Here is a 12059-nt window from a genome sequence, read left to right on the forward strand (position 1 = left end):
AATTCTGGGGGGAAAGAATTCCCCAGTAACAACACTGAACGAAATAAGGAAGAGCAGGCGTTTTCATCTGCTTCCTGGCTGAAGTTTGGTCCATAGTTAGAAAGGTTGATTGGGTGGGAGTGGGGGCAAACCCCTAACACCGTCTTTACTGTATCTTGCCCTGTGCAAAGGATTTGCTTTCAGAACAGTGAGGATATGTAGTTCCTGGACACCTCCCCACCACACAAAATAAGAGGGGGCTTTACTAACAATTTTGCCGTAGTTGTGTGCTCAGGGAAACGTAGACTGTCCCACTGGAAGACGCAAAATCAGATACAGTGGCGCCACATTTCCATCTGCGGCATCAGGAATAAAATAATCCCGCCCGGTATGAAAACAGGCTACCCGCAACCTTCACAATTAGTTTGTACGCTCTAGCCGCCTTCCTTTTCAAAAGCAGCCACAAAAACACATCAGGGTTGTGAAGTCAAGAGAAATGATTGCATTTTCCTGACAGCTTTATTTATTTATTTATTTTTTAAAAAAAGGCCTAAACTATTCCCAAGAATATAGACTTTCAGGGCCCTTTTCCCACAAAAATCTATTCACTAAGCTCGGGGTAATGTACAGTTACATCTGTTCAACCGTGCTACGTCTCTTTTGATCTACCTAGGGCGTGAAGGAGAGGTGCTAGGAAAGGTGCTAGGAAGTTCTCTCTCTCTCAACCCGGAAGGAGGCAGGGAAAGGAACCCCGATGCCCAAGAGTGGCACCCCCTCCCCACATCACAGCTAAATTCAATCACATCAGAGAAACCGTCATCCCTGTTCCCTCCTCTTGGGGCACTGTTAGAAATAATCAGCATTCCAGGAAAGAGTATTAATTGGCCAGCCCAGGAGGCGGGATGTGGTGATGTAATACTGAATCAGGAAGTAAGAACTTAAAGGGGCCAGATCTATAGGTACTCTCCACTTCTATTTTGGTGGGAGGCTATACTTCTCTCCCTGTTTTACTGCAAAAGGCAGAACTGTGTGTGTTACACGCAGTTCCGTAACTCCTTCTGAAGCAAGGGATGGTTGGGTGGGTATGGAGAAGAGGGTCTTCTTCACCCTTTTGCCCTCATGCTATTTGCCGGCTTCCCCGGCTTCTTTTCTCCCTGCAAAGAATATGGGTATCAGTAACATTTTCCTACAGAGGTAAAAAGCAGTGTGTCTGCAGCCCTCGGACAAAACAATACTGATACCCTTTGTATGCTTGCCCTGAACAGTTTTTCGCAGGAAAGAGAACCACATGGCATTAACGGGCAATTCGCCTGGTTCGCCACCGAACCAAGAAAACCCATTTCTGGCATTGTGCATTTGTGTGCTACACTATCTGGCACTGTCCCAGGGAGGAGACAGAAGGATTCGGACTCGCCGAGCAAACGCTGACTTAGAATCAAAAAGGCATAGAAAAATGAGGCACTGTGTTCGGCAAAAGCTGTCCCTTTTGTGAATTGCTACGCTAGTGTACGCATATATGAGAGATACAGAGAGAGAGACTCACACACACACTCACAGATCAAATATTTTAAAAAGTACGAAAGGCTCCACGGCAATGTAAGGCACTTATTTGCACTGTAACACGCTACGTGATGGGTCGACAGCCTCGTACAGGAGTAATGGAGCAAGCAAGCAGAGCTGGCCGGTTTCTGCAGCTTCCCAAACTCAAGCCAAAGAGCCACCCTGGAAGACGGGGGATGCGGGCCATTGTGAGACATGAGGAAGCCTTGCTGGGGACAGCGTGGTCAAGTCGGGGCAACTCCGAGCCAAAGCGAAGTCAGGCGAGGCCTCAACTCTGAACAACCGTCTCTCTCTTTGGAATGGCGGCTGATCTTCTGCGGACAGTAGAGGCTTCAGAACGAGGGTAGGCCTGGTTTCCGCCAGCCCCGGAGATCCATTTTTACCGCTTCGACATACCAGCTGGGGCCCACCCAGTCTGGCCTAGGTTAGCACCACTGCCTACACAGTTCAGTCCATCGCTCCTCTATAAACATTCTAAGGATGAGGTATATTTAGAATTGGAAGAAAAAGAGAAAGAAGCAGGCACGCTGTGGTAAGTTTGGCTTCGACTCGGAACACCCCCAGGATAGAAGCATTCCGAGATTTTGCTGGGAATGGCCGGCGTTGGTCTGTGCTTTGCCAGCCAGCACTAAGATGAGGGAAGAGACACACTTCCTCAAGCCAGTCAACACTCCTCGAAAGACCAGCAACCGCTCTATTCGGATGTACGGAAAATACACTGAACCTCCGGAAGAACGCCGCAATGTGTGATGCACTGGGGTCAATTCAGTGAATCGGAAGTCTCGCAGACCTGATTTAAGGGAGAGGAGAGAGTGGGTGTGTGCATGCATACAGAAGTGCTAGAATTGCAACATGCACTATTTGCTGTAGGATTCCAACTAAAACAACACAAGCGGGAATAAACCAAACTTCGGCCGGTCTCAGTTTCTCGTATCTCATACGGCTGACGAGGATGCTCGCTCTTTTGTTGTGAAGGGCTGCAGAACAAGCTGCCGTTTCCTAGCCTATTCCCCTACTCCCCGTGCAACCGGGAGAAAATGCCGTTGCAATCAACGGTGCACCACAGTATGCCCGCAGGACAGCATCCTCAATTACGGTATAATCGAGCTGCAAACCGGAGGGGATCTCTGGAGAAGACATTCATGAGGAGGGGATCGATTTGCATTGGGGGGGGGGGCTAAAAGCCACATCCTGGTACTCAAAAACAACTCGGCTACAGGAGGCAACGTGAATTGCATGCTTCAGGAGGTCAGAAGATACTGAAAATTAAAGGAACAACACAGCAATACAGAGAATCCACACATTCTTTTAGAGGGAAGGGCTGACTCGCTCCTCTGCTCTCCCAAAACGCTGCCACCGCTAACGTCTGCTTCCAAAATACAAAATAAAGTGTGGCAGAGTAAAGGGTAGCGTCTGAGGTAGATTTTACATTTGATTCCATCCATACGCTTTGGGGGTAGGTGACTGACCAGGTGATGGGCAATTCCTCCTTTCATCGAGTACTTCCGTCGCCACCTCTCCCGATTCATAACATCCAAATTAATGTGTTAGGAACTGGATTCTCCATCCTTCTGCGCGGTTGTAATTTGTGGAGCCTCAGCAGCAGAGGGAGAACACCACTTCTCAAGAGCCACGAGAGATGGTTGGAAAGGGATTTAGAATTCCCATATGGATGAGCAAGGATTTAGAGCACCTTTGCTATCCTATGTTTGGATGGATCTGGGCAGTGAGATTATACCAGCACTTGCGTTAAAGACACGTGACACAGGAGAGAATGTCAAGGGGTAAGCAAACGGAGGCTAGAAAGACACAAGCTGTCCATTAGCAATACGGCCTTAATAGTCATTTGAGCGAGTGGTGGCGTTTTCCCTCTCCGCTAAGGCACTGTGTGGGTCAGAACAGACTGAGATGCCGAGGCTAGGCCAGACCAGTGGAGATGGACAACTGTCAGGATGGCAGGTCCGATTGCCAGAGTTCTGAGTGAACTCGGAAGAGGAAAAGCAAATGCTTCTCGATGACCAGAGGAAGGAACGTTGGAAAGAAAAAACCTGCATCTGTTCCAAGTCTCAGGAAAGCAAGCGGCGACCAAGAGCTACAATGGCAGCTGCCAAGAACAACTTGGACACAATTCGGAACACGCATACACAGGTTACATCCTGGTCGTCTTGTGAAGGCCTGACCACCTAAAACATCTCACTGAGTTCATGGGATGTATCATGTACTGATAGGGGTAAGGCAGAGAAGGAACACCCCCAGATCCACTCCTCAACCATGGTTCAGACTGTGCTTCCCAGACGCCCCCGTCAATGCTGTGTCCGGAAAAGTCCAGAAGTTCCACATACCCAAAATTTCTATTCCCACGACAATGCATCACATGTCCTAAAGATGCCATCTCTCCAAGACAAAGAAGCACCAGATGCGGAGAATGGAAGGGTGGTGGCAGAAACACTCTTAAGGCCGAGAAGCGATTTCTGAGGAAGACCGGCTCGTAAAATGTTTACGGGAGTGGGGTACAAGCAAGAACAAGTTGGAAGCAAAGGAGAGAGAAAAACGCACGTTAAGGTCATACACGCCGAATAGAGAAACTGTTTGGTGTTCCTAAGCCCCCCATGGCGAGAGGGCCTTTTGGTTGTTCTTGTAAACTGTCTGGAGACAAGAGCTTTCGATGAAGAGCGTTCAAGCCTTCTGAGGTGGAACTTGTGAGGACAGAAAGGGGGGGGAGAGAGAGAGGGAGAGGAGCTGCTGCTAGTCCCAGAATCTTAATTCTTTTGTTCTCCTCCTCCTCCTCCTCCCTCCGCTGTCCTTGCAGGCTCTGTTTAGGCTCTACGGAGACTTCAGTTTCTTGGTACGTGGTGAGGTTCCATTTTCTGCTTTCACGACTCCATTTTCATGGTAGCCTGCAGGGAGAAGAAATGGAGAAAATGATATCGTTGGCTTTTTTTTTTTGTTAAGGACTTTCGAATTCTGCAGTTTCAGGATAGAGATTCCAGAACATGCACCAAGATGGATAATTCATTTTGCCCATAATGATTTCTTAAGCCCAAAGCAAGGGAGTTTGCAATGTGAGCAAAGCTGGTCTCTGGCTATTGTATCTATAGCTTACAGCAGACTCTATCATACAGTGTGTGTGAGGAAGAAGCTAGGAATGTCAGAACATGCTAAACATTGGCTGGTTCATTTATCAAAATTACATCCCTTTCTCTCCAGAGAGGGAAGAACAGTTTACTGGGCCAAACCTGTTTAGCTTCAGGAGCAGACCTGCATCATGTGACTTCAGACTATTCCCCAGACCATCAGAACTTAGCCCAGTCCGCATGGTGACGGCATGGAAGGCTAAAGAGAAAACTGGGAGACCTTTCTGTTGCTGTTACCTGGGCCTATTCAAGTTCCTTACCCACCAACAGAGCACAGCAATGCTATCAGTTTGAGTTAGGACTGTGGAGAAATGTCCTCCACCCTAGGAGTCACACCAGGAATTCAGTCATCAGGACTGCACTCAGTCTATGAGCTGGGACCCAGCTGCAAGCTTGGAGCTGACCAAAAGGGAAAGGTGCTGGGGGATGAGTCATCAGACCCCTAATGCAGAACACTTCAGTGTTTACTGATGCAAACGGCTCTGGCTGGAGTAAGACAAAACCTCTGCTAGAATGTCATACCTAAAGGGATAGAGATTGGGAAATCCAAAAGGCCAGATTGAACTTTCTTCTTTGGGGGGCAGGAACATCAGGACTGCCCCAGAGGGGGACACACTCCCCAGGGGACATTATATAAATTCTTAGGACATGAGAAGGAAGCTCTCTTCTCTTTTTGTCCATCTTCCTCTGACTAGTACAAGCCACGAAGGACTAAACCTTTACCTAAGGACTCCATCTTGACCACGTGTCAAGAGACACTGAGGACAAGTCCCACTTCTGAGAACAAAGGTAATGATGGACTTCTAAATTCCTGCAGCATCCAAAATTACTAGCCTAACCTAATTAAACATTCTTTAGGATAAGTATAGAGTTTCGGATTTAGAGGACTGCCTGCTTGCACCTTTTCTTTATATCATTGCTCAGCCTGATGTCTGAACAGACCATGTGTACTATTTTTATTTTTGCTTATTAAACTTTCTTACCTTTTGAATGCTTGAAGCTGGATCGCCCTGGACCCACCATGCCTATTCAGTCCTGCTTTCCAAACAGTGGTAAAGGAGAGGTAAAGCAGGTGAGCTCTCCATGCCTTCAGTGCAATAGCTCTGAATAGGGATGGGCACGAACCAGCTCACAAGCCAAAATTCGGCATGAGCTTGGACTGGTTCGGAGCCCCCGAACCAATGTTCAGGGAAGGCGCCTTCCCCGAACATGTACCGGACTTTTGTCCGGTTCAGCTGTTCAGACCATTTAAACCTCACAGCTGAGCAGCATGGGTCTGCTGCTGACCTGTCAGGTTTAAATGGCTGTGAGCCATTTCACCAGTCAGTTTTGCTTCCCCCCGCTTCCAAGCAATGTTAGAGTCTAGTATACATGCAACATTTCCCACTATTTAAGCATAGATAAGAGACTGGGGCTTCCTTCAAATGTCATAATAACAGCTGAAGAGTGCACGATTGCACCTGCCCTGCTGTTAGGCGAAAATGCCCGAAAACCGTTTCACTTCACCACACTCCCAAGCTTCCAAGCCCTTCTGTTTGGTTGAAATGGCTGCCAGCCCCGCTGTTACGTTGAAATGGCTTCAAAGCAGGGGGAAGCAAAACAGACCAGTGAAATAGCTGCCAGGCAGTGTTCCCTCTAAGCTGAGTTAGCGTGAGCTAGCTCAGAGTTTTTTAGCCTCCGGCTCACACATTTTTGTCCTAGCTCAGGAAGGGATGGCTCCAGAGCAAACTAACTTATGCAGGAGCCAAATCGCTCACTCACAACTTTAATGCAAGTAGCTCACAAAGTAGAATTTTTGCTCACAAGACTCCACAGCTTAGAGGGAACATTGCTGCCAGGCATTTAAACCTAACAGTGGGGTGGGTCCATCATCAGCTGTTAGACCTAAATGGCTACAAGCCATTAAACCTGTCAATTTCACCCCCCCTCGAAGTGGGGGGAAGCGAAACAGATGGGTTAAATGACCACCAACCACTTAACCCTCCCTGGATGATTCCCCCCCCCCCTTCTCCCGGCGGCATTAAGCTGCAGCCGGGAGATAGGGGGATCCGAACTCAACATTTGGGGGCATTTCAGTTTGGTTCAGGGTTCAGTTCGGGGGCCGACTCAGAGGAGCCTTTAAACAGTAATGCAGCTACAGTGTGCTAGATGTTCAAATCCTTTTACTGGGAGGTACTTGTTCAGCTTTGTTGGGGGTGGCAGTGATTACTACCCAGAGAAAAGACAGTGCCCCCAGGAGAAAGGGGAAGGGGCAGCATTGCTGGGTGGAGACCTGGGATGGTTGCGGGGATTTTCCAAACTCCCAAGATCTGAGGGAACGGGGCTTGCAAGTCCATTCCTTTACAAGGAGTAAAACGAGACGAAAGCAATTTTAGCCAATTACATGCGTTTAAGACAAAAACGGTATTCGCACAGGAGTAGAAATAGTTTCGAAGAAAAGATACGATGGACACAGGGGGTCATGAAAAGTACTATCTTTGAAGACCAGACTACCTTAGTGCAGTCAAACCTTAAAGATACATTCCAGCATCCCTCCGTCAGATGTACTGTAGAGTGCCTTCAGCAAGTGGACGTTTATATATGATGTTATGAAGGAAGAGAGTACTGAACAGCAGGGTCAAAAGGCCATGAAATCCAGGAAGTACAGGATGAGATGCAATTATGTAAAATTCAAATGTAATCAAGAGTAGTGCAGCAATCCTTTTACAATATCAGTAACTGGCAGTTGCCTTAGTTTTCCATGTATGGGTGCATGGGTATACACTTACACAGACACGCACTTAAGGATTCACCCTTTCAATTAGTCAAGAGTTTAATACGTCTAAGTGATTAGGTGACGAAACAGTCCAGCCTTACTTAAATCAGTCATGGGCTTAATATACTCAGGGATGATGCTCACCAGACTCCCTTTTGACCGTCTTGGACTGCTGCTTGCCATGGACAGCCACCGCGGCAGCTCTCTTCCGGGCACTCTGCTCGTTCCGGTACTCCCGCCAGCGCCGGAGCTGGAAGTGGATGAAGCGCCACATCATCCAGGCCTGTGAGAAGCACACCAGAAGCAGCACGAACATCCTAGGAAGAGGTAGGAGGCAGGCAGGCTTGAAAGAAACCAGTGGCTCAGCAGGTTCTAAGGAGACGCGGGTGGGGTAAGGAAGGGCTCTTTGTCCTATTAAAAGAGGATTCTTCCCTGTTGTTGTTGTTGTTCAGTCGCACAGTCGAGTCCGACTCTTTGCAACCCCATGGACCAGAACACACCTTCCCTTCCCTAGCAGGTACTATACAGATGGGGCATTTGTTTTGATCCAAAGCCAGCTGTGGACAAAGTCTCGAAAACATGGAGGACATCTTCAGAAGTCTCGATTTGCACCACTCGGAGGTTATTTAAAGGTAACAGCCACCTTTATGTCTCATAAGCAAGGAGCCCCATGATATCTGAGGCTCATATCCCCGTCTGTTAACGTTGCATCTTCGATCATGGTGTAGAAATACATTATAAACACCAAGCTACCAACCTCCCTTACAGGTAAAGGGCACAGGAAGGTTACAGCCTAGTATACATGTGACATTTCCCACTATTTAAGCATAGATAAGAGACTGGGGCTTCCTTCAGATGTCACAATAAACCACAGTAGAAAAGAGCAAGGGTCCAAGGAGCACCTTAAAGATTAACAACATTTGTGGCAGGGTAGGAGCTTTCGTGAGTCACTGCTCACTTCTTCAAGATGGTATCTGAAGAAGCAAGACGCAGTTCCTCAGACGGCTCTTTTCTTCTTCAGGGAGGCTCTTTTCTACTGCTACGGACAGACTAACACGGCCACCCATCTTGATCTATCACAATAAACCACGGTTTGCTTAAAATGTGGTTTAGGCAACAAATCCCAGTCAGTGTATAAATGAGTTGGATCCACTAGAAGAGTTCTGCGTGTGCAAGCAGAAATGCGCTAAAAAACCCTACGCTGCCCATTTCCACTAAGGCAGGCTACAGCACAAATAAATAAGTACATTGTATCCAACTTGCCTTTCTGCTTGCACAAGATCCTGTGCAAATGACTTGAGGAAAGTGATCAACTTGTGTGGCAGTATATCTAGCGCTGTTGCTTGCGCACGCGGAACTGTGCTAAGTGAGTTTGTCTCTCTGTTCACACATGGGTTGATCCAACCCAACGTTTACAAGCCACTATTTACTATGATACCTGACTGCCCCCTGAAAGCAAGATACGGGACAGGGCATGTCCTTCTTACCAGCCCTTTCACCACTCTTTGGAGGGGAACCTCCCCAGCTTCTCTTGCTGGCTGGAACCAGCACAAATGATAATACGAGTTAAGGCTCACCAAGTTCCTTCTCAAACAGGGTGTTTTACTGGTCAAATTCTAGTTTAATAGACAAGTTAAGAGGAATCGTCAATTTAGGCCAACTGTAGTTGGCCGGTCCCAGTGTAACACTTAACAGTGATTAAAGCTGGAGGATGGAGAAGAATGCAGAGAAAGTCACGGAGAGTGCCTGAACCTGCACTTTACTTCCACTCTCTTAACCACGTTTAAGAGATCAGAAGCATTACATCCATACCCGAGGGGCCGTCTTTCCCCATATATACCCCAGAGAGCACTGAGGTCGGGGTCCCAGAACTGACTGGCCCTGCCGGGACCCAAGGATGCCAGGCTCGCCACCACCAGGTCCAGGGCTTTTTCAGTGGCGGCTCCGTACTGATGGGATGACCTCCCGGAGGCGATCAGGGCCCTGCGGGATCTTATGCAATTCCGCAGGGCCTGCAAGACGGAGCTCTTCCGCCAGGCTTTCAACTAGGAGCCGCCCCCACTACTACCAATGAGCCGCCCCGTAGTTGTGACATCTGGCCTCTACCACTGTGCTCAGGAAGATCACTGAGTGGCAAACTGGCGGTATGGTATCTCCAGCCTGCCATCTTATGTGTCTAATGTATCAGCACTTAGCACTTTATGAGATTCTGGTTTTATTGCAATTGAATTTTAAACTGCTTTTATGTTTATGTTTACATCTAATTGAATTTTTAATCGCTGCCAGCACTTTGGATTGTACTATTTTTAACTGCTGTGTTTTAATTATCTCTGTTTTATTCTGTATTTTATGTTACTTGGAAGCCACCCTGAGCCTGCTCTGCCGGGGGTGGGGGTGGGGTAAAAATCTGACAATAAATAAATAAATAAATGTGAACAAATGGTCATTTACAGACCAATTATGTACGCCACCCTGAGCCCGCTCGCGGGGAGGGCGGGGTATAAATAAATAAATAAATAAAGGTTTCCCTTGCTCGAAAGCCAGTCGAATCCGACTCTAGGGATGCGGTGCTCATCTCCGTTTCCAAGCCGAAGAGCCAGCGCTGTCCGAAGATGTTTCCATGGCCATGTGGCCGGCATGACTAAACGCCAAGGCGCACGGAACGCTGTTCCCTTCCCACCGAAGTGGTACCTATTGATCTAATTGCAATTTCTTGCTTTTGAACTGCTAGGTTGGCAGGCAGGAGCTGGGACCAGAGACAGGGGCTCACTTCGTCATGTGGCACTCGGGTCTCGAACTGCTGAACTACTGACCTTCCGGTCTGCAGTCATCGTTTTAACCACTGGAGCCACCGCAGCCCTATTACTACCACCCCCAAATGACTACCTGACAGGTGGCTGAATTCAAGCATCCGTCTTCTGATCAGAACGGACTGCCACCATAGAATCATAGATTGAACAGAGCTGGAAGGAGCCATAGAGGCCATCTAGTCCAACCCCCTGCTCAGTGCAGGATCAGCCTAGAGCATCCCTGACAAGGGTATGTCCAGCCACTGCTTGAAGACGGCCACTAACGGGGAGCTCACCACCTCCCGAGGCAGCTGATTCCACTGCTGCACAACTCTTGCTGTCAAAAGGTAAGGTAAAGGTAAAGGTTCCCTTGCTTGAAAGCCAGTCGAATCCAACTCTAGGGTTGTGGTGCTCATCTCCATTTCCAAGCCGAAGAGCCAGCGCTGTCCGAAGACGTTTCCGTGGTCATGTGGCCAGTACGACTAAACACCAAGGCGCACGGAACGCTGTGACCTTCCCACCGAAGGGGTCCCTATTTATCTACTTGCAATTTCTTGCTTTCGAACTGCTAGGTTGGCAGGAGCTGGAACTAGAGACGGGAGCTCACTCCGTCATGCAGCAACTCGGGTCTCGAACTGCTGAACTACCGACTTTCCACAGCCTGCAGTTCAGCGTCTTAACCACTTGAGCCACCGCAGCTCCTACTGTCAAAAAGATCTTCCCTAATACCCAGCCGGTACATTCCCACCTTTCATTTGAACCCATTCTCGCGCGTCCCATCTTCTGCTGCCAACAGGAACAGCTCCTTGCCCTCCTCCATCTTCCTTCACCTGCTAAAACAGCACGACCCACCAGCGCCTTACCTGAAAAGCAACGTATTGAAGTTTCCTTTTTCGGGGTCGAACGCCTGGTTTTCCACCCGAGCCAGCCCAAAGGCGATGACCAGCACGGAAAGGGTGAGGGTAAAGAGCCGGGAGACGACGAACACCACTGCCCACGCGTTAAACCTGGGCGGAAACCAACAGGAGACCAAGTTCACCGATAAGCACAGCGAGAGAAATTCGCCAGGCCTGGCGCTTCGGAATACCGCGGCAATCTTGAGACTGCTCGGTGTGGCGCTGGGTCCCTGCCGCACCTGATCTGTAAGTTAAAACTGTAGCCCAGATTCACCATCAAGAGATTAGGCAGCTCGAATAATACCCTTGGCTGCCAGATAGGCGGAGGTGCCAATAACGTATCAAGTTGCAGTCGGACGTCTAGGAATCTGCCTCAGCACAATCCCTACATTCCGATCGGTGACTTCTCCGTGACTTGTGAGCGCCCGAGCACAAAACCTGCTGTTCTTTCATGCAGGCAGGACATCTCTCCTCTCTTTCCTTTTGGCTGGAGATGTATTGAAGGTGCTGCTCTTGAGTGCCCTTCTACGTTTGCTTGCCCCATGGAAGGGAACTCAAAAAGGCATTTAAATGCCTTCTGAGCGGTCTCTTCCCAGGTCCCATGATGCCCCCCCCTCAAATTCCACAGTGGGAGGGAGAGGAAAACCTCAAAAGTAAGGCTTCTGTCATGGCTTTTTGTGGGGGGCGGGGCGATTAATTAAGGGGGCGGGGCCCCAAATGCCCCACCACAGCGGCAGGCCTGGCATAGGGGTGGGTGGCTGTCAGGGCCATAGAGGAAGCTCCGCTTAGGCCTCTGAGGCGAAGCTCCGCCGTGAGAGAGAAGGCACCCCTTCGCCGCACCAAGAAGCCACGGGCAGTGGGGCACTTACAGTTTCTCGTTGTTTTCATCCGTGAAGTAGAAGAGGCGAGCCACGTGGAAGAAGAACTCGGCCACGTACTGCAGCAG

General features: G+C 49.0%; 1 protein-coding gene across 1 annotated transcript in view; it reads right to left on the reverse strand.

Moving 5' to 3' along the window:
* Positions 1-3850: 3850 nt before the first annotated feature.
* TRAM2 (translocation associated membrane protein 2) overlaps positions 3851-12059 on the reverse strand; it is a 31278-nt gene continuing 23069 nt past the window's right edge. Inside the window, exons 8-10 of the mRNA XM_015415669.1 lie at positions 11081-11224; positions 7573-7745; positions 3851-4436 (exon numbers count right to left, since the gene is read on the reverse strand). Coding sequence (XP_015271155.1) covers positions 4363-4436; positions 7573-7745; positions 11081-11224 — 391 coding nt within the window. The 3' untranslated portion in view covers positions 3851-4362. The remainder of the gene's footprint in view (positions 4437-7572; positions 7746-11080; positions 11225-12059) is intronic.

Source organism: Gekko japonicus, unplaced genomic scaffold (genome assembly GCF_001447785.1).
Source record: "Gekko japonicus isolate JY-2015 unplaced genomic scaffold, Gekko_japonicus_V1.1 scaffold3668, whole genome shotgun sequence".
Classification (NCBI taxonomy): Eukaryota; Metazoa; Chordata; class Lepidosauria; order Squamata; family Gekkonidae; genus Gekko; species Gekko japonicus.